The sequence below is a fragment of the Tamandua tetradactyla genome, chromosome 15 (assembly GCF_023851605.1).
Source record: "Tamandua tetradactyla isolate mTamTet1 chromosome 15, mTamTet1.pri, whole genome shotgun sequence".
In the NCBI taxonomy this organism is placed as follows: Eukaryota; Metazoa; Chordata; class Mammalia; order Pilosa; family Myrmecophagidae; genus Tamandua; species Tamandua tetradactyla.
Genome location: NC_135341.1, coordinates 73,340,066 through 73,364,614, shown reverse-complemented (window position 1 = coordinate 73,364,614; position 24,549 = coordinate 73,340,066). Strand labels below are relative to the sequence as shown.

Below are 24,549 nucleotides of genomic sequence, written 5' to 3'. Positions count from 1 at the left end.
TGAGTGTGATCCCCCTGGGGGCAAACACAGCCTACGGGGAAGTGCAGGTCTGAAGGAGCAGACCATCCTTTCATTCCAGCCTACCCCTGTGGCCAGCTTGGGAGATCTTCCCATGCAGTTCCACAGTTGGGCACTCCCCATGGGGAACCCAGAAGTACACCCGGCCGCCCTGACAGACACCACGAAAGCCACCCTGCCGGATCCTGCAACCGCCTGTCCCACCATCCGCCAAGCATTTCTAGGCTGTGTGTGGGCAGGGGCAGCTGAAATACCCAGCCCCATAGCCCAAAGTCATCCCAACTGGGAGCCTGGGGGCAACAGAGTCCATGCTGAGGTACACACTGCTCACCCTCCAGCACGGGGTTGGTGGCTCTCAGAGTGCATCCTGATGAGCGGCCCTGGCAGGAATTACATGGGGTCTCCATCTTGCTCAGATGGCTGTCACAGTTGGGGATAGGTGGACTGAGGGGAAGAGGTGGCCCAAGAGCAACATCTGTCAGGAATCCTCAAGCAGAATCGCATCCCCTCCATGAGACCTGGCCTTGGTTTGGCAGAGAATTACTGACAAACCAAGTGCAAAAGGGGACCTTCAATGCAAACCTAAGCAAATACAAAACCTTAGATGAGTGAAGGAAACCAACTTGCAAAATAGCCTTATCACAATAATAAATACCCCGAACACAAGAGAAAATAACAATGTATGTGCAGATTCAGGCAGATATGGCTGACCTAAACAGCCAAATTAAAACACTGGAGGAAACACAGAATTTGGAACAACAAAACAAGATGTTCCTAAGGACATAAAGAATATCAAGAAGACACTAAGCCATTGATTGTATACCATGCATGGACTGTATGTGTGAAGATTTGTCAATAAAAAATATTTTTTTAAAAAAGAAGACACTGGAAGAGGATAAATAAGAATTTGAAAGAATAAATAGAAAAACCACAGATCTCACAGAGATGAAAGATACTGTAGACCAAATTTAAAATATACTAGAGACCCACAACAGCAGATCTGAACGGGCAGAAGAAAGAATAAGTGAGCTAGAAGATAGGACAATTGAATTAGAGCACACAAAGAACAAATGGTAAGAAAGATGGAAAACAGGGAACAGGATTTCAGGGAAATAACTGACAACATGAAAAACACAAATATAAGCATCATCAGTGTCCCAGAAGAAGAGAAGAGCATGGGCTAGGAAGGTTAGTTGAAGAGATAATGGGGGATAACTTTTCAACTATTATAAAAGACAAATATGCAAATCAACAGTCCAACAAATCCCAAACAGAAGAAATCCAAATAGGACTATTCCAAGACACATTATAATCAGATTGTCAAATGCTGAAGAGAAGTAGAAAGTCCTGAAAGCAGCAAGAGAAAATGATTCACTACCTACAAGGGAAATCACATAAGACTGAGATCGGACTACTCAGTAGGCACCATGGAGGCTAGAAGGCAGTGGTATGATATATTTAAGATCCAGCCAATAATTTTGTATCCAGCTAAGGTGTCCTTCCAAATTGTAGGGGAGATTACAATCTTCTCAGACAAGCAAAGGCTAAGAGAATTTTCAAGCAAGAGACCTTCCCTACAAGAAGTAATAAAGGGAGTTCTGTCAGCTGAAAAGAAAAAAAAAGAGACAGGAAAGGGAGGTCTAAAGTAGTGCACAGAATTCAAGATATCAGTAAGGGAAACTTAAAGGATAAAAAGAGAATGAGTGAAAACAATATACAGATCTGACAAAAACTAAAGGATAAGATGGTAGACTCAAGAACTGCTCCTACAGTAATAACTTTGAATGTTAACAGACTAAACCCACCAAATAAAACATACAGATTGGCAGAATGGATTAAGAAATAAGATATATTGAAGTAACCATGGGAATGCAGAGTCCAAAATCCACAAGGCAGGCTGTGAAGCTGAAGATTCCTCCAATGGAGGGTCTGGACGAACTCCACAGGAGAGGCTGGCCGGCTGAAGCAGGAAGAGAGCCTGTCTCTTCTGAACCCCCCTTAAAAGGCTTCCAGTGATTAGATTAAGCATCACTCATTGCAGAAGACACGCCCCTTGGCTGATTACAAATGGAATCAGCTGTGGATGCAGCTGACATGATCATGATTTAATTTTATGAAATGTCCTCATTGCAGCAGATAGGCCAGCACTTGCCCAACCAGACAAACAGGTACCACCACTTGGCCAAGATGACACATGAACCTGACCAAGGACCATGACAACGACCAAGTAGAGTTTATACCAGGAATGCAAGGGTGGTTCATCACTAGAAAATCAATCAATGTAATACAACACATTAACAAATCAAAAGGGCAAAATTATATGATTATCTCAGTTGATGCTGAAAAAGCATTTGACAAAATTCAGCATCCTTCTCTGATAAAAAACACTTCAAAAGGTGGGAATCAAGGGAAACTTTCTCAGTATCATAAAGGGCATATATGAAAAATCCACAGCCAACATCATATTTAATGGTGAAAGACTGACAGCATTCCCCCTAAGATAGGGAACAAGACAAGGATGCCTTCTGTCACCACTATTGTTCAACACTGTTCTAGAACTTCTAGCTAAAGCAATCAGGCAGGAGAAAGGAATAAAATGCATTTAAACAGGAAAGGAAGAAGTAAAGCTTTCATTATTTGCAGATGACTTAATACTATACTTGGAAAATCCTGAGGAATCTATGACAAAGCTACTTGAGCTAACAACAATTTCAGCAAAGTGGTGGGATACAAAATTAACATGCAAAAATCAGTTATGTTTCTATACACAAGTAATGACCTAACTGAGGAGGCAATTAAGGAAAAAAATCCATTCAAAATAGCAACTAGAAGAATCAAGTATCTATGATTAGCTTAAGCAGGGATTTTTACAGACCACTACACAGAAAACTACAAAATATTGCTAAAAGAAATCAAAGATGATCTAAATAGGCAGAAAGATACTCCCCACTCATGGATAGGAAAGTTGAATGTAATTATGATGTCAATTCTATCTAAACTGATCTACAGATTCAAAGCAATACCACTCAAAATTCCAACCACCTAATTTGAACATTTGGAAAAGTTAGTTATTAAATTTATTTGGAAGGGAAAAACACCTTGAATAGCTAAAAATATACTTTAAAAAAAACAACAAAGTGGGAGGACTAAAACTTCCTGACTTTAATGCTTATTATAAAGCCACAGTGGTCAAAACAACATGATACTGGCACAAAGATAGAAATATTGACCAGTGAAACAGAATAAAGGGTGCAGAAATAGACCACCAAATCTATGGTCAATTGATCTTCAATAAAGCCCCCAAATCCACTGAACTGGGACAGAATAGTTTTTTCAATAAATGGGCATGGATAACTGGATAGCCATAGCCAAAAGAATGAAAAAGGACCCCTATCTTATACCCTATACAAACATTAATTCAAAATGGATTAAAGACCTAAATATTAGAGACAGTACCATAAAACTTCTAGAAGAACATATAGGGAAATATCTTCAAGACTTAGTAACAGGAGGTAGTTTCTTAAACATTACACTTAAAGCACAAGCAACAAAAGAAAAAAATAGATAAAAATGAAACTCCTCAAAATCAATAGCTTCTGTGCCTCATAGGACTTAGTCAAAAAAATGAAGAGGCAGCCAACTCAAAGGGAGAAAATGTTTGGAAACCGCATATCAGACAGAGGTTTAATATCCTGTGTACAGAAATTAAGCAACTCAACAACAGAACAGCACAATTATAAAATGGGCAAATATATGAATAGACATTTTTCCAGACAGCAAATACAAATGGCTCAAAAGCACATGAAGAGATGCCCATCTTCATTAGTTATAAGGGAAATGCAAAACAAGATTACAATGAGATATCACCTCACACCTATAAGAATGGTTGTTATTAAACAGAAAACTTCAAATATTGGAAAAGATGTAAAGAAATTGGAAAACATATTCATTGCTAGTGGGAATGTATAACAGTATAGTTGCTCTGGAAGACAGTTTGGTGGTGCCTCATAAAACTAAATATCGAGTTGCCCTATGATCCACAACACCAGTTCTCAGTATATACCCAGAAGAATTGAAAGCAGTGACACAGACATTTGCACATCAATGTTCACAGTGGCATTATTGAGAATTGCCAAGAGATGGAATCAATCAAGTGCCCGTCAACAGATGAGTGGATAAACAAAAAGTATATATACATGATGGAATATTACACAGCAGTAAGAATAAATGAGGTCCTGAAGCATATCACAACATGGATGAACCTTGAGGACATAATGCTGAGTGAAGTAAGTCAGATACAAAAGGATACTGTATGATTTTCCTATTATGACTCTGGTAAAGGTACATTCAGAGGCTTACATTGTAGAATATAGGGGACCTGGAGGTACACAAAAGCTAGAGATGGGTAAATGGTCACCCAATGAGTTTGAACTTAAATGTAAAGGAATGGACAGAAGTGAAGGTAGCTCATTAGCGGGGTTATAACTAACAATGCCTAGTGAAGATGAACAGGATTGAAAGGGGTTGTAGAGAGACATGTATCCCACCAATTAAGTCTACAATTATAAATAAGTTCTTACACAAATTACTTCAAAGGTTTGATCTTATACAGAGTCAACAATAGAGGGGTATGGGGTAAAACTAATATTGCACGTTATAGCCTAAGTTAACAGGAGACGACAACAGTACCACAGCAATACCAGGAGAAATAATCAGGGAGGAGGGACAAGTGATAAGGGAAAGTTTAGATTTGATATTTGGTGAGGCTGTGTCTTTGAACCAATGAAAATTATCTAAAATTGAGAGTGCTGATGACTGTGCAACTAAGTGGGGACAGGTAAGGCATGGATTGTTTACTTTGGACATTATCCATGACGCCCAATAGATGCAGGGGGCCAAGGGGTACTGTATCTGAGAAGCAGGATGGTGAACTGTGATGTATATAAATGATGGAATACTGTGCAGCTCCAAAAATGGAACGAAGTCATGAGGCATGCAACAAAGTGAATGAACCTTGAGGGCATTGTGTTGTGCAAAATAAGCCAGAAACAAGAAAACAAATATGGTATAGACTCTTTTAGAAAATACTTATAAGAAAATGGGAGCTGAGATTATAAGCTCTTACGGCAGCCACACTTAGTCCAGAGTTGTGAGTATATTTCTAGATTCTGAGACACTGAACTATATGTGTATCAACTGGTATTTCCCTGGAACTTTGGGTACCTCTGTGACACTTGAGACTCAGAGCTGGAACTCTGCAGGTCTGGTAACCAGATAACCAAAAGAGAGGTCAGGCTTTAATTAGAGATAAAAATGAAATCGATTTGGTTGGGACTAAGGTAAATCAGAATTCAGTGTATATATTCTAGAGCTTCACCTACTTACTACTGTATTAGATAGACCAAAGGCAGAGAGGCTTATTGTGTCTAGAACCTAAATCTTCTGTAACACATAATCTAAATTGACGTGTCTGCATAGCTCATTTAAACAACACAAACACATGGCGCTCAAAATGGGACCGTTGCCTTGTAATTCTGTATAGCTTAACATAATACCCAGCTATGTCCCAGACTATGGCAGGCTGATAATTAAAAACTACTGGTAGAGTCCCTTGAGGGACTGAGGAAAAAACATGGACCTACTAAACTTTCCCACCTGGGAAACCCCTGGTACTCTTCCAAACATTAGGGACTCCCAAGAAAATAGGCCAAGCCCTTGAATTAAAGGCTTGCCCTTACGAAACTTATTTTTCTTTTAGTGGAGAAGCTAAGACTACTTAAAATTATGCTAACAGTTGCTCCCAGGAATCTCTTTTGCTGCTCAAATGCGACCTTTCTCTTTCTAAGCCCCACTTTGTAAGGAAAACCATTGCCCTACCCATTACAAGGTACATGACATTCAGGGGTGAAAGTCTCCCCGACAATGTGGGACATGACTCCCAGGGTTGAGCCTGGCTGGGGCACCATGGGATCAACAATGCCTTCTGGACCAAAACTGGGAAAAGAAATGTAACAAAATAAGGTATCAGTGGCTAAGAGTTCAAATGAAGTCCAAAAGCTATTCTGGAGACTATTCTTATGCAAGCCTAGGCTAGATGTTCCTAATTACCATGTCTTGCCAAACCCTAACAAATATCATTTCTGCTGACCTTGGAAAACACCCAGAGCTTTATCTGAGATTCTACAAAAGTCTCATACACTGTTTACTTTTCAGAAACCTAAAACCTAGGGTGGTTCCTAGGCCAGATAAGTCCCGAAACCCAGTGGTGCCAGCCTCTCCAAGAACACCAACCAGTTCCATCCCCTTATCCCCCTATCCTATATCGTCCACATCCCTTTTCAACATTAAAAAGTTAGAATGGGCATGGTCCAAATATCCCTAAAGAATGGGAGAAGAATCAAAGGAGAAGGAGGAGTTATAACAGAGAAGATGGGATTTAACAAATGAGTATGATTGCTGAATCATTATATTGATATTTCTTTTTAGTCTTTAGTGCCTTGGATCAGCTAGAAGGAAAAACCTGAAATTGTGCAACTGTAACCCATACAAAACTTTGGTATCTTTGGTATCTGCTCTATAACTTGGCTAAAATATACTTTAAAATTCATTGCTTTTTTGTATATATGTTATATTTCACTCTAAAGAATGTTAAAAAAAAAAACAAGGAAATATCTTTAGGAATTTGTATCAGTCAATGGATTCTCAGATTCTATACCAAATGCCCAGATAAATAAGACTTCAACAGAATTTTAAACTTTTATGCAAAAGACTTCATCACGGAAGTAAAAAGACAACCTACAGAATGGGAGAAAATACTTGGAAACCACATATCTGATAAGGACATTGAAAGGTTTCCCCCGACCTAACAGATATAATGTCCAGAACAGATAAAGAGCTATTATAACTCAGCAACAAAAAGACAAAACCCAATTTAAAAATGGGCAAAAGATTTGACTAGACATTTCTCCAAAGAAAAGATACAAATGGCCAAAAGGCACATGAAAAGATGCTCAACATCACTGCCGTTAAGGGAATACAAATAAAAACTACAATGAGATACCACTTCACACCCAGTAGAATGGCTATTATTAAAACATTTGAAAATAAGTGTTGGCAAGGATGTGGAGAAACAGGAACCCTCCTGCATTGTTAATGTAATATGGTACAGCTGCTTTAGAAATCGGTTTCCTCAAAAAGTTAAACTTTCTGGGACATGTGATGGTGGCTCCGGTGGCAGAATTCTCACCTGCCATGTCCCTAGGTTCAATTCCCGGTGCCTGCCCATGCAAAAAAAAAAAAAAAAAAAAAGTTAAACTTTCTGGTTCCTCAAAAAGTTAAACACAGAATTACCCTATAACCCAACAACTCCACTTCCCAAAAAAATTGAAAAGAGGAACATGGACAGATATTGTATACCAATGTTCATACTAGCATTATCCACAAGAGCCAAAGGTAGAAGCAGGTTAGAACTTCCAAGGAAGATGGTGGAGTAGGGAACTCTAGGACTCAGTCCTCCTCCAAAACAGCTATAGCAGGGAACACCAGCTATCTCCTTCTATGAAGCCAACATCACCCTAATACCAGAGCCAGATAGAGCTACTACAGAAAGAAAATTACAGACCAGTCTCCCTAATAAATACAGATTCAAAAATCCTCAACAAAATACTTACAAATCGAATCCAACCACACAATTACAGAAGTATATATCATGATCAAGTGGGTTTTATCCCAAGTATGCAAGGGTGGTTCAACACAAGAAAATCAGTTAATGTAATGCACCACATAACACATCAAAGGGGAGAAAAACACATTACCATTCCAATTGATGCAGAAAAGGCATGTGACAAAATCCAGCAACCCTTCTTGATTAAAACAAAACATCTCAAAAGACAGGAATAGAAGGAAACTTCTTCAACATGATAAAGCTGAAAAGCCCACAGCTAACATTATACTCAATGGTAAAAGACTGAAAGCTTTCCCTCTAAGATCTAGAACAAGGTACTGTCACCACTGTTATTTGGCATTGTGCTAGAAATTCTTGGTAAAACAATTAGGTAAGAAAGAGAAATAAAAGGCATCCAAATGGGAAAGAAAGAAGTAAAATTTTCACTACTTGCAGATGGCATGACCCTATGTATAGAAAAGTCCTGAAAAATCTATAACAAAGCTACTTCAGCTAATAAACAAGTTCAGCGAAGTGGCAGGGTATCAAAGCAACATCCAAAAATCAGTAGCATTTCTATACACTAATAATGTGCAATGTGAAGAGAAAAATCAAGAAAAAAAATTCTATTTACAATAGCAACTAAAAGAATCAAATATGGAGAATAAATTTAACCAAGGCTATAAAGGACTTGTACATGGAAAACTATAAAATCTAGCTAAAGGAAATCAAAGAAGACCTAACTAAATGGGAGGACATTCCATGTTCATGGATTAGAAGATGAAATATTGCTGATTTAATTCTACCCAAACTGATTTTACGTATTCAACACAATCCCAAAATCCCAAAAGCGTACTTTCCAGAAATAAAAAAGCTAATTATCAAATTTATTTGGAAGGATAAGGGGCCCTGAATGGCAAAAAACATCTTGTAAAAGAAGAATAAAGTTGGAGGGCTTGCACATCCTGACTTTAAAACATATTACAAAGCTACATTGATCAAAACTGCATAAAGATAGGTATATTGACCAATGGAATCAAATTGAAGTTCAAAAATAGGCCCTCACATCTATGGCAAACTGATGTTTGATAAGACTGCCAAGTCCACCTAACTGCGTAAGAATCACCTCTTCAACAAATGGTGCCGAAAGAACTGGATATTCATATGCAAAAGAATGAGAGAGGACTGCTATTCTCTTATCTTACATAAAACAAACTCAAAATGGATCAAAGACCTAAATATCAGAGCCAGGACCATAAAACTTTTAGAAGAAAATGGAGGGAAGCATCTTCATGACCAACCATTATGGAAGGCAATGGTTTCTTAGACTTTACACCCAAAGCACAAGCAGTGAAAGAACAAAAGAGACAAATGGGACCTCCTCAAAATGAAAGACTTTTGTGCTTCAAAGGATTTTGTCAAGAAAGTAAAAAGGCAACCTACTCAATGGGAGAATATATTTGGAAACCACATATCCGATAAGGGTTTAATATCCAGAATATATAAAGAAATCTTATAATTCAACAATAAAAAGACGAATTACTCAATTAAAAAATGGGCAAAACACTTGAATAGACATTTTTCCAAATCGGAACTATAAATGGCTAAAAAGCACATGAAAAAGATGCTTAACATCATTAGCTATTAAGGAAATGCAAAGCATCATAAGCAAAAAAATAGGCCATGAGAATTTTAAACCTTTGGGCACTAGGGTAGGTCCTCACAGGCCCTGGAGAAGGGACTGAAGTTACATAACACCCACTCCCTGCCCCCACCTCATCCATACACAGGCGGAGTCTGAAAGACTGAACAGACCCAATGCTCTTTCATTAGTGGACAAACACATGTTTTAAAGCCACAGGATTCATTGTATAAGAGGAGACAGAATTGCCAAAACCATGGCGTTTCACTTAGCTCAACCACAAGCAAACTATTTCCATGCCTCCGTCAAGAGGCAGAACAATTTCCTCAATTTCAAGACCCAATTCTTCAAAATTTCATAAACCTCAGATTTCAGATGGATTATAAAATTTATGTCCACATTTACCAGGGGTAGTTGTTTTACCACCACCACCAAGGCTGCTATTAAATACAAGGTCCATTTTATAATGACCATGTCTCTTAGAATCAGGGAAATATGGTGAGCCCGGAACTCAGTCTTGGAAAGCTTTCATGATTATTTAGTGCAGCCTCTATTGGAAGCATGCATCCACCCACCCTGGCATTCCAGGCAAGCTAGCTGTCTCACTTCCGCTCCCTTGCAACTGCACCTGATCAGAAATGGAAAGAAAGGAGGGTTCAGGATGCAGAAAAACAAAAGTCAAAATCCAATGCTGTCACTCCAAGATTATCAATTAATTACATTCCCTATCCTTTAGTGTTGACACCCCCTCTCAATGTGAAAAAGTCAGAATGGGCACTGCCTAAAAATCCCTATAGACTGGGAGAAGGATTAAAGGAGAAGGAGGAGGTATAACAGAGAAAATAGGATTTAACAAATGAAAACGGCTGCTGAATCACTATATTAATATACCATCTAGCCTCCAGTGTTCAGGAGCAACTAGAAGGGAAAATCCAAGATGGTGGAATAGCAGCCTATGACAAACTCTGGGACCTGTTCTGTAACTACTTGTTAAAGTGTGCTTTGAAAATTGCTTCTTTCCTTCTTTGCATTGTATATATGTTATATTTTACAATAAAAATGTTTTAGTGATAAAAGAAAAAAGCCCACTGCTGTAACTTTAGAGACACATTTTAGAGGGAAGGACATTTAAACAAAAAAAAAAAAAGAGAAAAGAAAAAAAACCTTGCCTGAAACTACACAGCTAAGTAAGAAGTACAGGGAGAATTCAAACCCAGTTCTCCCAACCTCCAAGCCCTCCCCCCACACTCTCACACGCTATATATTTTAGTCTCTAGGGTTCCAAAATAGTTTCCTTATGCTTTTTTCAAGGCCAAGTGTCATAGTATTAATGGGTGGTTGTCTTTAACAAGTTCCAACTGGGGAAACAGATCCAATTCCAGCAGATGAATGCAACACTAGGATTCTATTGTCCCAGCAGAGGCATGAGTAAAACCAGGGAAAGGAAAAGAAAGTAGCAAGTAAGAGTTATACAGGGAGTTTTAGAAACTTTCCTCCTGAATTTATAAAGTGTCTGTCTTGCCTTGATGCTTTTGACTTTAGGCTCCAATACATGTTTTAACGGGCACTGGAAGCTTCAGATAATTTTATCTCAGATAAAATTTTTAAGAAATGGGCAAAGAGGCAAAGAATTCCCAAAAGCAAGACCTACAAACCTGTTTAACAACTGCTGCCTCTTGCTTTTACTCCAGCTGGTTTGTTTAAGGGTCACTGAGAGTGCTAATCAAAGTCCTTGCTTTACTGGCTGGTTAACCATTAAAGCAACTTGAGAAGGCACTGTGAAACATGGTTGCTTACTGAAGTCTCCTCTAGCAAAAAAATAAAGGAAGGATAAAAACAGATGTCTTGAAGACCTCAAAATGAGCCATCATCTCTACATCACCACAATGAATATGTCAATTTTAAAACAAGGCCCCATAATTCTTTAGTACTCTTCCCATCAAGACATGGAGGCCTCTGAAGTCTGGATGGGCTCATGGCTGCTAGGACCAATGAAACACAACAAAAGTGGTACTACGTGATTCCTGAGGCTTGGTCAGAAAAGGCCATGGAACTTTTACCTGGACTTCTTGCGATGCTCTCTCTGGAGAAAACCCCAGACAGTCAGACAGCCCAAGACAAGACAGCCCAAGCCCACCAGGATGGACAGATCCCATGTAGGTGCTTCGGTGACAACCCCAGCTGAGCTCCTAGCCAGGAGTCAGCATGCCCTGGCAGCCACATGAGGGTGCCATCTTCAACATCCCATCCCGCAGAGCCTTCGGATGACCTCACTGTCCACTGTGTGAGACCCCTCAAGTAAGAACCACTCAGTTGAGCCTTCCTCAAATTCCTGACCCCTAAAATCATCAGCAGATTAAAATGGTTGTTTTTAAGCTGTTAAATTCTGGGGTGGTTTGCTAGGCAGAAATAGTGACCAGAACTATGAGACAGGACAGCAACCCTATTTTCAGCTCTTCTTCCAATAAAGCCAAAACACAGGAAGAGAACATTAAATCGGCATGCTTCAAATTTATGAAAACAAAGCTGACTCCTTTTGAATGCTCGCCACAAAAGGATGGGGTGGACGAAGACAGTCAAACCCATTCATCATCATTTTGGGTGAGTTTAATGCCAAACAATAGAAGAGTTTATATCAATAGAAGAGTTTATATTAAGTGAGCTTGGCTGTGGTTATGATAAATAGCGGATATTCCTCTCATTGTCTCTCCACTAGCAGTTTTTTCTGTTAGTGCAAACATTAATATCTCTTAGATGATCCAGCAAAATACAGTAAAGGAAAATCAGGCAAGAATAGAAAATGTTTCCATCTTCCTTTAAGGAAATGAAAGGGACCGATACTCCAAGCATTGTAAGAGTTGCTTTTGCAAATTATCATGAGACCCTTGTTTAAGATGCATTGCATAAAAGCAATATAGTCTTTAGTGTTGGAGTATTTATGTGGCCACAGACAGATGAGATAACTCTCAAAGAGGAGGGCTGGGAAAAGATAGCTGGGATGCTTGCCAAAAGGATGAGGTTCAATAGATGTTTAATTCATCCAGCCAAAACACACTAAAAGTCCTTGCAATAAATGCTCAGAAGGAAAAATAGCTCAATATTAAAAGGTTGCCGTCCACAGGGACAACAATTCTCTGTACAGGAGGGCACCCCTTGAGGTTGACTGTCAACTTGGGGATTTGGAGATTCTATCAACCAACGACTTCTATCAAGCAACAAATCCATCAACCCCCACCGCCTGTCTCCTTTTGATGTGGGGATACTGAGGGACATCTCAGAATCAGAGGGAAGGCATCTTGCACAGACCTGGGAGTACAATTATGTCATCATAAAAAAGTCTGCTTGTCCTACAACAGCGAGCGCCTACATCCTTTTTTTTCTTTTTCTTTTGTATTTTTATTGAGAAGTCTTCACATACATACATTCCATACATGGTGTGCAATCAGTGGTTCACAATATCATCACAGTTGTGTATTCATCACCACAACCATTTTTTAGAACATTTGCATCAGTCCAGCAAAAGAAAAAACTCATACATCTCATACCCCTTACCCCTTTCTCTCACTGACCACTAGTCCATCTACCCAATTTATTTTAAACTTTGTTTCCACTTCTATTTTTATTTATTTTTTTAATCCATATTTTTTTTTACTCTTCTATCCATACCCTGGATAAAAGGAGCATCAGACATAAGGTTTTCACAGACACACAGTCACACTATAAAAGCTATATCATTACACAATCATCTTCAAAAAACAAGGCTATTAGAGCTCAGTTCAGATACTTTCCTCTAGCCACTCTAATTCACCATTAACTAAAAAGGGATATCTATATAATGCATAAGAATAACCTCCAGAATAACCTCTCAACTCTGTTTGAAATCTCTCAGCCAATGAAACTTTATTTTGTCTCATTTCTCTCTTCCCCCTTTCGGTCAAGAAGGCTCTCTCAATACCATGATGCTGGGTCCTGGCTCATCCCAGGAGTTCTGTCCCAACTGCCAGGGAGATTTCCACCCCTGGGAGTCATCAGTCTTCACAGTTTAAGAGGAAGACAAATCCAATTTTTTTTTTCAGGCAATAAAGTCCATTTCAGTATTAGATAACTTTTTCTATGTTCTCGCCAATAGCCCATACTGATGTTATTTTGCTAATGTGGCTACAGTGAAGGAGGCTGTTTGAGACCCTAGATGTGCAGTTAGGTCTTTACCCAATTAGAAATGATGCTAATATTAAAATATATTATTTATAGTTACTAAGTTTAAATATGTAAATATTCTTAATATTTTGAATGTTTTCCACCATATTTTGGTGGCTATTTTTTTTGTATTCTACAAATAAGTGTATAATGAGGATATCTAGGCTGTGGACAATACTAAAATGCCTTTAAAGCACTTTTTCATCCCTCCATGAATTACCACACTGGATGTTTAACAATACAGTAATTCACCAAGTAAACCCCACCAACATCAGGGTTTATATAATTAAGGCAGCAACTATCTATTTAAAAAAACTTGCCCACCAGTCTTCAAAGTTCCTAAAATTCCATCCAAAGAAATTCATTTCTTTGGCCCATACAGACATAGCTTCTTAATGGGCCTTTATTCCCTATTCCCTCTGCCCTGCTTATGAAAATTATACAGTATGTTCATTGTCAACAATTCAGAAAATACAGAGAAATGAAAAATAAAAATCACCAGCATCCCCAGAAACCAGTGATAACCACTATTAACTTCTGACAGTGCCATTTTTCTAGCACTGTGCTTCTCAAACTATCTGCAGTGATGGGTCTTTTCTCCCCCAGCCAATTATGGACCAACCTTCTGTAAAATGCAATAAAAATAAAGAACTAGGAAAGTGCAATGACACTTGGCTATCATGACAATGTCGAATGCTAAAGAAGTTTCTGCATCTACTTCACCTTGGAATGGAAACGAGAAGCTCGCGGTCACCAGATCACACCATGACTAAGTCTATCCTAAACCTTTTTTCTTACTTATATACATATTATTTTATTCTATATATGGTTTTAGACATACCCTACGTACAACTTTCTATGTATTATAAATATAGTTTTATAATTTCATTTGTCTTTCTTTGTCCCCATCCGCACATGCCTTTTTTAACGCGAAAGGCCAAGTTTAAAATGCAAAATATCCCCAAGCAGGGCAGAATCTCACCCTTTGATGAGCTGATATCGCCCTACTCAGAGGGGATGGGGGGGAGGGCTATGGGGAGGGGAGGGAGAACACAGGGTCAAGCTTTACCAATGTCACAGGCCAGTCACACCTAGGGTCGGTCCTGCCCAGGAAGAGTCTGGGAACTGAACACAACTCCAGAGAAGGCACTGAAGAAAAGGGACCTGCCTATTTTGCAGGACACCTGGTGTGACAGTGCCGAGAGCCGGCCCACACCCTTCCATCCCGACATTCGCTGAGGCCCCGTGCGCACGCAGGCGCCACACTTTCATGGCACTGCTTGAGAGCAACGGTTTGCAACTCACAGTAGCTTTGCCCTGCAGGAGGCATTTGCAATTCTGGAGACACTTTAGTTGTCACAACTAGGAAGGGAGAGCTCCTGGCTGCTGGTGAGTAGAGGCCGGGGCCAAGGACGCTGATAAACGTCCTGCAATGCGCAGGACAGCCCTCTACAACAGAGAATTACCCAGCCCAAGAACTCTCTATGCCTGTAAATAGGGATGATTATAGGAGTTGTTCTGAGGATTCAATCAATGAATGCACATAAAGTGCTTAGAACAGGGCTCGGCACTCATAATAGGAGGCACTCACTAATGTTATTACACATCATTACAATGGAAGGGCAGCTAGGAGACAAAAACAGACAGCAAAGACATTCCAGAATGGACACAAAACCCTTTCAGCAAAAAAAAAAAAAAAAATACCCTAATGTAAACGATGAACTACACTTAATACTACAATTATAATATTCTTTCATCAACTATAGCAAAGGTACCCCACTACCACAAAGTGTTAATAGGGGAAGGGGCAGGTGTGTGGAAACACTAAATTTTCTGTAAAACTACAATTTCTCCCATTAAAAAAAATTTTTAATGGATTAATCATAAAAAAAAAACCACCTTCTTGCAAGTGACTGCCACGCCAACCACAAGAGCATTAATTATTGATGGGATACCAGGTACCATCATTAGGGTGAGGAAACTGAGGCCCAGAGACAGCAAGTAATTTGCCCAAGGTTACACAGCCATTAAGGGATAACCTGCTGGTACTCATCCACTCACATATCTATTGCGCAACCATCTGCACCAGGCAAATCCAAGGAAAAGACACACCCTAACAAAGCAGGATCCGCTCAGGTTAACAATCTGATTCCCACATCCCAGCAGAGAGCGCACATAAGCCCTGCGGATCCAGTCACCATAAAATCACCCTGCTGTTACCCTCGCCCTCCCTCTCGGCCTCTGACAAAGAAAGGTCATGGAGGCAGGTAGGGAGAGGGCAGAGCCCCAGCATGGACATCGCCCCCCCAACCCACCCCAGGCCAGCCAACCACAGGGGCCTCTCGTTCTCCCTGACTTCGAGGTCCCCACAGTTTCCTCTTACGTCACGTCGAAAATCCAGAAACGAGGACAAGAGTCACACAGCCAAATTCACAGAAGGGGAGATGGGGGAGCAGGCTACCAAGGTCCCCCAAAGTCAGCAGGCCTCAGGTTTTAACCCACCTCTTCTGATGCCAAGACCACTGTCTTCCCTCCACCCTCTCCCCGTGGCTTTTTTTTCTCCCCTGTTATGAGGTAATACAAGCTCAATGCAGAAGATATAGAAAATTATCATCTCGCCTCCCAGATAGAACTGGTGTGTAACCTTTTTCAGGCATTTGTAATGCATATAATGTGTTTTTAAAGTATGTCATACTACGTGCTCTTTTGGAACCTACATTTTTTTTTATATACTGAGATTATCCTTCTATGTTGACAGCAAGCTGTATCATTATTTTAAAGCCCAGATTCTATCAGTCATGTAAGCACACACAGAATTACATAAGTTCTACCATTTATGTAACCAATCCCTACTGATAGACATTCAGGTTTTTAATTTTCCAACATTTTAAACAATGCTGCATTATTGGACCCATATCCTTGCCCAGTTACTTCCTTAGGATAAATTCGTACAAGTATGATTGCTGAGTCAAAGATCACACACAGTCCCTTGACCACCCAGCATCTGTGGGGGGGGAACCCATAAAATATGAAGTTCTAGCCTACCACTCCGATGGCCAAACTTGGGGGCAGAGCTGTGGGGACAGAGGTACCAGCTCAAGGCTCCCAGCTCAGGGAGCCCCGCCCCTTGGGCTTACCATCCCAATCAGGCAATTACAGAAGCGTCCTATCAACAGGACTCAGCCTCTCCCAAACACTCCTCAAGCTGCAGGAGCTTTCTGGAAGGCCAGCTCTCTTCCTCTTTCAGTTCTAGGCTGCTCGAGATGTCAACTTACCCTCTCCAATGAAGGAGGCCTTCAGCCCTCCACTCTGATGCCCCAAAGCCTCCCCTGGCCCTTCCCTGCAGCTATTTCACCGTCAACAGCTGTCTGCAGGGATGTGGGAGATGGCAAGCTCCGAGGGCAGGAATTGTGTCTGCTGATTGTTTACCACTGTGGTCCCCAACACCCAACACAGGACTTAGTAAACAGGTGGTGCTCATTATTTGCATAAACGCTTCTAATCAATGCTTACTTAAATGGGATCTCACCTGCGTGAAGAGTCAGGCCCCATCCCACCCCTCCTGGCAGCCTGCCCCTGGGGACCCTGATTTTGGAACTAGCTTCCAGGACTTCACTCCCCCTTATCTGTTTATCACTTCCAGCATTCCCCAGCACTTTCTTCAAAAACAACACAAGTCTTAAAGGACCCTCTTCCCAGTGCACACACTGGCACACACCCACCCCCATACACCCACAGTCACTGGGCTTGAAAGAGAAAGTGCTAGAACATGACAACACAGTCCTCTCAGAAAGGAAGTTCTCTCTTCCCTTGGCTTGAGCTAATAATTCATTACAGAGCCCAGGCTGCTTCCGAGTCATGCTCAGAGTTTCCAAGCTCAAAATAGTCTTTTCTGTATTTCTTTTGTTTTTTTTCGATGCTAAATTTTTTGCTGGGGGAAAAGGCAGATTCTGAGGCAGGTTTGGGGAACAGAGATGTCCGCTCTACAAATCTGCACCCACCCAAGCAAAGAATATGAACATTTGTAATTAACCACCTTTGCCTCCCTGGAGAAGGGCAGGTTGAAAAAGTCAGTTTTCGATTACTCAGAACCAGATGAGCTGTATGTGGATACCGAGCCCCTGTTCTGCTCTCCTCCACCCTCCTCCCCTTGCCCATTGCACTGCCCTGGAATAACCCGCCTTTGGAGCAAGCAAAGGAAGTACTGAAAACACTACACACTGTGGCAAATAATAATAATTAGCACAGAATATTGCCTATCTTGATGACCGTGAGCTTTAGAAATTCTCTGTGCTGCATCTGTTTTAACAAACAGTTGAAAAAAGATAGCTCTACATAATATGTATTTTCAAATTACACAGCATATTTACTTTTAGTATCTTACCTGCATGGTTTGCTACCCATGTGAATGACCCATTTCTCTGTCTGACCCGTCAACTTCTGTGTTGCTTGCCCACCCACTCACAGCTCACAGCCCTCCCTTTACAGATCCTCCAAACGCAGTTCCACCCCACACCCCCTTAGCTCTGACTATTCCCTCTTCCCCCACCCTCCCCTCACCCCCAAATACCCACCCTACCCAGGCCCCTTCCCATTTTGTTTTTCTCCATAGCACCTTATCACCACATAACCTACCTCCTCTGTATTTGTATTACTTGTCTTATCTATTACACTACAATGTGAGCCTCAGGAGGGCAGGTATTTCTGTCCGTTCTGTTCACTGCTCCATCCCCATCACCAAAAACTGTCCCTGGCACATAGTAGGTGCTCAATATATACTCAGTGAGTTACTCATTGAAAGTGATACAGCAGCATAGTCAGGGAAAAGACATCTGCTTAATTAGAAACAGCAGGGGCTTACATCCAAAGGCCTCTCTGGTTAAAAGGTTATTTCCTTCAAAAGCCTGGCGCTCTTTGATATAAATCAGTGTGCAAAAGGGACACAGCACTGTCCAAACAAGGTGAGAGGCAAACCGAGGTTACGGATGGAGCCAGAGCTCCACGGAGGCGGCTGGTGTCCGGTGGCCTTTTCATAACTCTGATTTTAACAGCTGAGACGAATGGGATAAGCAAAGGTGAACAATCAGGAGGAGCCAGGGCCCTCGGCTGCCCAAAGACAAAGGTGCCACAGGGAATGAACCACTGTCACAAACACAGCCACCAGTTCGGTTTCTCCTTTTTTTTTTTTTTTTGAGAGCAGGGGGATTGGTGCAGGGTCCAGGAATCGAACCCAGGTCTCCCGCATGGAAGGCGAGCCTTCTACCACTGAACCACCTGTGCACCCACCAGTTTGCTTACTCAGAATTGGACAAAGTCAGGAGGGAGTGCCGCACACTCCAGATCGTAAGCAGAAAAGCAAAGGGAAAGGAAATGACGGGCCCTCGAGGACACCCTCAAGAGGCCCACAAGTATACATATCAGAGTAGCCCATCTTCCTGCCACACATCCTTTGCCACATTCCTTGCAAGGGCCCCCAGCTGCCACTCTTTGGGCAGGGCCCCCACAGTCTGCCACTCTTTGCACAAGGATTCTCATTCCCCGGGCCTCTGCTCAAATGTCACCTTCTCAAGAGACTCCTCTCCCAGCATCTCTGCCCCATCACTCTTACTATAGTTATTACAATCAGTAATTACTACCCGCCTCTCTCCACTCCTCACTCGATTAAAACGTAAACTCCATGAGGGCAAAGCCTTTGCCTGTCCTGCTCACCCACGTAACCCAGGGACACACATAGTGTCTGATGCAAAGTGGGGCCCAGTGCTTGACTTAAAGAACACAATCCCCACCACACACACACACACACACACACACACACACACACACACACACACAGCCCTCCCCTCCAGGCTTCTGCAGATGACAGGTGTCCAGAGGGCATGCAGCAAGGTGAAATCCCACAGCTCCTTTGCAGGTTTGACAGAAAACACCTAGAGACCTGTGCTGTCCACTGTCACATGTGGCAACTCAGCGCTCAAAGCATGGCCAGTCCGAACTGAGATGTGCTGAACATAAAATGCCCACCAGATTTAAGACTTCAGACAAAGACTAAAATATCTCAGAAACAATCTGTTAATTAATACATGTTGAAATTATACTATCTTGGATATTCTGGGTTAAAGAAAATATATTAGTAAAATTAATTGCATCTGTTTCTTTTTGTTTTTTTAATGAAACTACCAGGAAAATATTAATTACGCATGTAGTTTGCATTATCTCTCTATCGGGCAGCAGTGTTATTAGTCGGTCATGTTTTAATACTACCATGGAAAGCCAGCCAGGAACACAACCCAAGCCTTCCTCCCTCTCCCCTCCGGCTGGCCTCACACACTGCTGCAAATGCTCCCAGAGGAGGGCAGGAAGCACCTGTCCCCCTGGCTTCCTCTGACACACAATTACACGCGTCTATTCAGAAGCGGGATTCAGAAACCAGGACTGAAAAACAGACAAAACAATTTTACCCTCAGAATGTAAGCGCCACGAAGACTGACATGCTCACTACAGCACTCCGGCGTGCAAAGATTTATTGAATGACTAAACCAACACTTTACAAAGGGGGGGGGAGGGGGAAACTACTTCCAACTTGTCTACTCATTTGGGATGTTAAAACATAACAGCTGGAGGGGGATGTGGGCAATGCCTGGGTGTAGGATGGGAGACCCAGCTGAGACCCAGCTCAGCCCCATCACTTAACTATTGGATACTGAGCAAGAGGTAGTCCCTGCCTTCCCCAACCGTCCAGGCCCGCACCGCACAGAACTTTCGATGACGATGGAAGTGTTCTCTGTGCTAGGCAATCTTGGCTATTGTGACTGAGGAACTAAATTTTTAATCTTATTGAATTTCAATCTATTTAAATGTAAATTCAAATAGTTCCACGTAGCACACGCTACCACATCTGATGGCACGTGGCTAGGTTCTCCTGGACCCTCACTCTTAAGGACTGGTGACAAGCCCAGATGTTTCCTGTCCTTTCTGTGGGAACTCTGTTGCTATTTCTCCTGCTACTGCTACAAAAACGGGTTCTCCGGGTGGCTCCCAGCATCCCAAGAGCTCCCGCTCGTAGATGCACAGAGGTCGTTCAGGTTTGCTGAAGGAGGGTAGAATCCACCATTACCCAACAGGGGTGGGGACTAATTGGCAGCTGTTAAGAATGCTACTCTGTTTACACTCAGGTCAGAAAACGCTCATGAAATTCAAATCAAGGCTGCCTCCCCTGAGATTTTTCCCAGCAGGAAAGCCCTTCCCAGTCTAAACAACTTTTTTTTTTAAACCACTAAGATAATTATATTCTATACACAAGGAGAGGATAAAGAAATGAGCAGGAAAGTAGAAGTGGGGGGTGAATTATTAGGGTAGAAAAGTCAAAACATGGTGTAAGTCTGAGGAAACACCAAACAGCTCCAAGTACAAATGGAAGGAACAGCCCCTAAACATTTAAGAGATTTTGTGAGCTCATTCATTACTCTACATGAAAGAGTTCAGCTCATTTTCCCCTCAGTCTCTTCAACTTTTCCAGAGACACATTAAATTTGGGGGCTTAAGCATGTCCGGTGCTTCACACAGCCATTGGTTTGGGCCCGGTGGAGCTTCCATAATGAAAAACATGTGAAATTGGATCCACAGGCTTTCAGCCCACAGACCGGGCTCCATTCCCAAGGAAGGGCCTCCAAAATAACCCTCCAGCTATTACAGCAAAATGAACTGTCAGCGTAACTGACACCACGACACCCAGAAAAGGGACCCAGCTTTCTGTACCTCAAGTTCAGTCTCTCGTCTGTTGATATCATCCGTGGATTGATTTAACTTCTCCAGTTCTCCCTAGTGAAGGAAGGAAAGGGGGAGAAAAAAGATTTGAGGCATCGGTCTTTTGTTTCCAAAATAACTCAGCCCATAACCTGAAAACAATGATCCCGGCACAATTTTGTGGAAGAGGGGAAAGGTGGTATTCATTCTCAAGGGAAAAAGGGGGGCCTTGTCTGGAAAAGCAAATGAGTGTCCCATTTCTGAAGTTTTTTTCTTGATGATATCCTTTTTAAAAATGGCTTAAGGGCCTAGGAATTATCTGTCTTTTCCTATAAGGTCAAATATCCATTTCAGGTGGGTGCCTTCAGGTAAACTCACCTGTTATAAGCAGTTCAGTGGCAGAATCAAAACAGTACCTTCTGCCATAGAGGGAAGAAATAAGCATTTAAAAAATTTTGTTTTAAAACCTGGCCAAGCCAAAAGGATATTAAACCCAGTGAAATCATTTAAATCTGGACAGACAGCTGGCATGTCATCTGTGGTTGATTATTTTTTGGTAAAGAGATGAAATTCCCTTTTTTTTCTAAACTGCCAATTATTCAACCTACCTACCTCTAGTTAACTAGTTTTAATCCCAATCCTTTAAATTAATATTTGCAATCTAACATTTGTAAAAAAAAAAAAAGTAAGGAGCACGAACTTAACTCATCTTTGCTCTGCTCTGCAAACAAAGGATCTCGATAACAGGATTTCCCAGCAAGAACAGAAGCTATAGCAACCCAAACTGATGATTTGAATTAATCGAATCATTCCTAATTCAAGGCTTTTTCCACCTGATCTTTATCTTGCTAAACGGCCGAAAAACAATTCATTTAAACCCCAACCACTGAGTTCAATGAGCTTTTAATTGATCTGTGCGCTGAAAAATCAATTAGGGCTCCAAAAACTGCACAGCATGCTTTTTAGCAATATATATATTTAAAAAAATAAAAAAGAAAAGATTTATGGAAAGGGGAGAGTAAAACGGATCTTGGAAAGGGGGATTTGCTGTGTTTCTGCTTAGCGGGTGCAGAGGTTAAGTTGTCATTCATAGATGTCGGCTTGTAAAGTGTTTTTTAATCATCCCTCTTGGAAATGGAGGCATAGAAAGGCAGGCCAACCCCCTCACCGCCTGCACGCGTCAGCACTGCGCATCACTTGTTCCTGATTTCTGTTCACAACCGACCTCACAACAAGGAAAACCAGGGCTTGAAACCATTTCAGGCCAAGCGGAGGGTTGAACCAGCGGGGACACTACCCCGCCCCCCGTTTCTTGACAATGACTCAAAGGAGGAGAGAGGCGACTCTGGCCGGTGACTTCGGCCAGGTGGGGGCTGCGAACCCATGGCACCGGCGCCAGCCCACGCTGCAGGGGCGGGCAACGCCCACCCAGTCGAGCTCCCGGGCCCGCCCCCAGAGCCCACGCGGGCCGGGCAATCCCTTCTGCCGTCGCCTGCGCGATACCCGCGGCGCCGGGAGCCTGACGCGGGGGGTACCCCGGAAAGGGCAATGGCTCCTCTGTCCCTTTTTCCCTTTGTTGCCCATCGCCCGAACCCCCAAGATCCCGCCGAGAGTTTGCGGGGAAAGGGGGGGGGGGGGCCCTCGCGACGTAGTCAGGCCGCATCCACGCGGGCACTGCAGCCCCCCCGGAGAGGCGGGGGCGCTTGAAAACGGTGTATTCACACCCCCTCTTGCAGCCCTAGGATCTACGCGACTGCGACCCCGCCGACCGCGGACACTAGGGGCTGCGTGCGGATCCTCGGAGTGGAGGTGTAGACGCCGACCTCCGCGGCAGCCCTTGCGGAGAGGAGATCCCAGGGGACCCCCGCGCGCCGTACCTGGATCCGGGGGTCCACCTCTTCCTCCTCCTCCAGCCCCTGCTCCATCCCCTCTTCCTCCTCCTCCTCCTCCTTTTCCACGTCCCGGGCAGGCGGAGATAGCTCCGCCGGCTCCTCGGAGCGGCTCCGCTTCAACGCCGTTTCCATGTGGGCGGAGGTGCGGGGCGCTGCGGCCGAACCCGAACCTCGCGGTGGGCTCTACAGCGCCTCGAGGGGGTCGCGGCCGCGGCAGGCTGGGCCGAGCCTCCGTGCCACCGTCCGGGAGGCGCCGCTCGCCGCCGCGGAGCCCTCGGGCCGAGGCGGAGCGCAGCGGTGGAAATGGGCGCGGCCGCCCCCTTTCTGCCGCGGCCGTCAGCGCAACGCCGCCCGCTCCGCCCTCGTCCCGCCGGGGCCGCCCCTCGGCGCGGCCCTGACACCATTCATCTACTGGTCCCCATTACCCGGGCCTCCGTCACAAAAACCCCAGTTTCCTGACAACCCCTAGGCTGATGAAACAGGAGCGTCCCCACCACCACCACCACCACTTTTAACTTAGCAGCCCGAATAAATGACAAAACACCCTGCGTTAGCCCCCTGCTTTCTGGGTGGCTAAACTCAGCCAAGATAGGTTTAGGGTATGGGAGGAACGTTTGGGACATTTCCACTCTCAGAAGTCACCTTTGGAGACCTGTGCTCAATGCCCCTGGGCCAGTTTCAAGACCCACTCAAACCCTTGTACCCAAAGCATCTTTCTTCCTTTGGGTGAACCTTGTGAATTGCCTCTACTTGGAGATTTCCTCAGAAAAAAAGAACGGAAACATATGCTCTGTGCAGATGCAAAAGTACAAAGAGAGGAGCCGGCTGCAGGTCCATGCATGGATTCCTCTCCCCAAGACAGTGTCCTCCACTGGGAGGCTTGGAGCACAAACCAATCTCCTGCACTTTCATAGGTGTGTGATAGTCCTACCTGAATAGCCATGAAACATTGAGAACCCATTGAACATGGAAGTGGGTGGGATGATACAGCCTTTCCAAGGACGCCCCGAGTGTATTCCCTGTTGATGGACACACTCTAGCCAAGGATTTATGAACTGATGAGATGCCCTGTCCACCCTCAATAAGTGGGATGCCAAAGCTTACCTGGGAAACTCATCACCACAAAAGGCCAAACAACCGAAAGGGCATGCATGCGTTATTATGAAATGTCAGGGCCACTGTGATATCAGGAACACAAGGTCAGACTGCCTAGGGAAAGCAGGCTAGGGACATTGCCACTCATCACTCCTGATGTTTCCTTCTCGACCAAAATGGAGAAAGTATATGCTTCGTGCATGGAAGCTTGTGGCCAATGGGCTCTGTGAGTTTGGAGGACAAACTTCCTTAGGACCTTCTTTCTGAGAGCCTGGGGTTAAAGCCACCTGGAAAAACCT

The 24,549-nt window shown here is 43.0% G+C and overlaps 1 protein-coding gene across 2 annotated transcripts in view; it reads right to left on the bottom strand.

Moving 5' to 3' along the window:
* SH3BP5 (SH3 domain binding protein 5) overlaps positions 1 to 24,223 on the bottom strand; it is a 75,085-nt gene extending 50,862 nt beyond the window's left edge. Inside the window, exons 1-2 of one of the 2 annotated variants that reach the window (XM_077130091.1) lie at positions 24,087 to 24,223; positions 21,276 to 21,338 (exon numbers count right to left, since the gene is read on the bottom strand). In XM_077130091.1, the coding sequence (XP_076986206.1) occupies positions 21,276 to 21,338; positions 24,087 to 24,116 (93 nt within the window). In that variant the 5' untranslated portion in view covers positions 24,117 to 24,223. Of the gene's footprint in view, positions 1 to 21,275; positions 21,339 to 23,140; positions 23,427 to 24,086 lie in introns of those variants that run through there. The other variant, XM_077130090.1, reaches the window with a different exon arrangement.
* Between the last annotated feature and the right edge of the window lie 326 nt (positions 24,224 to 24,549).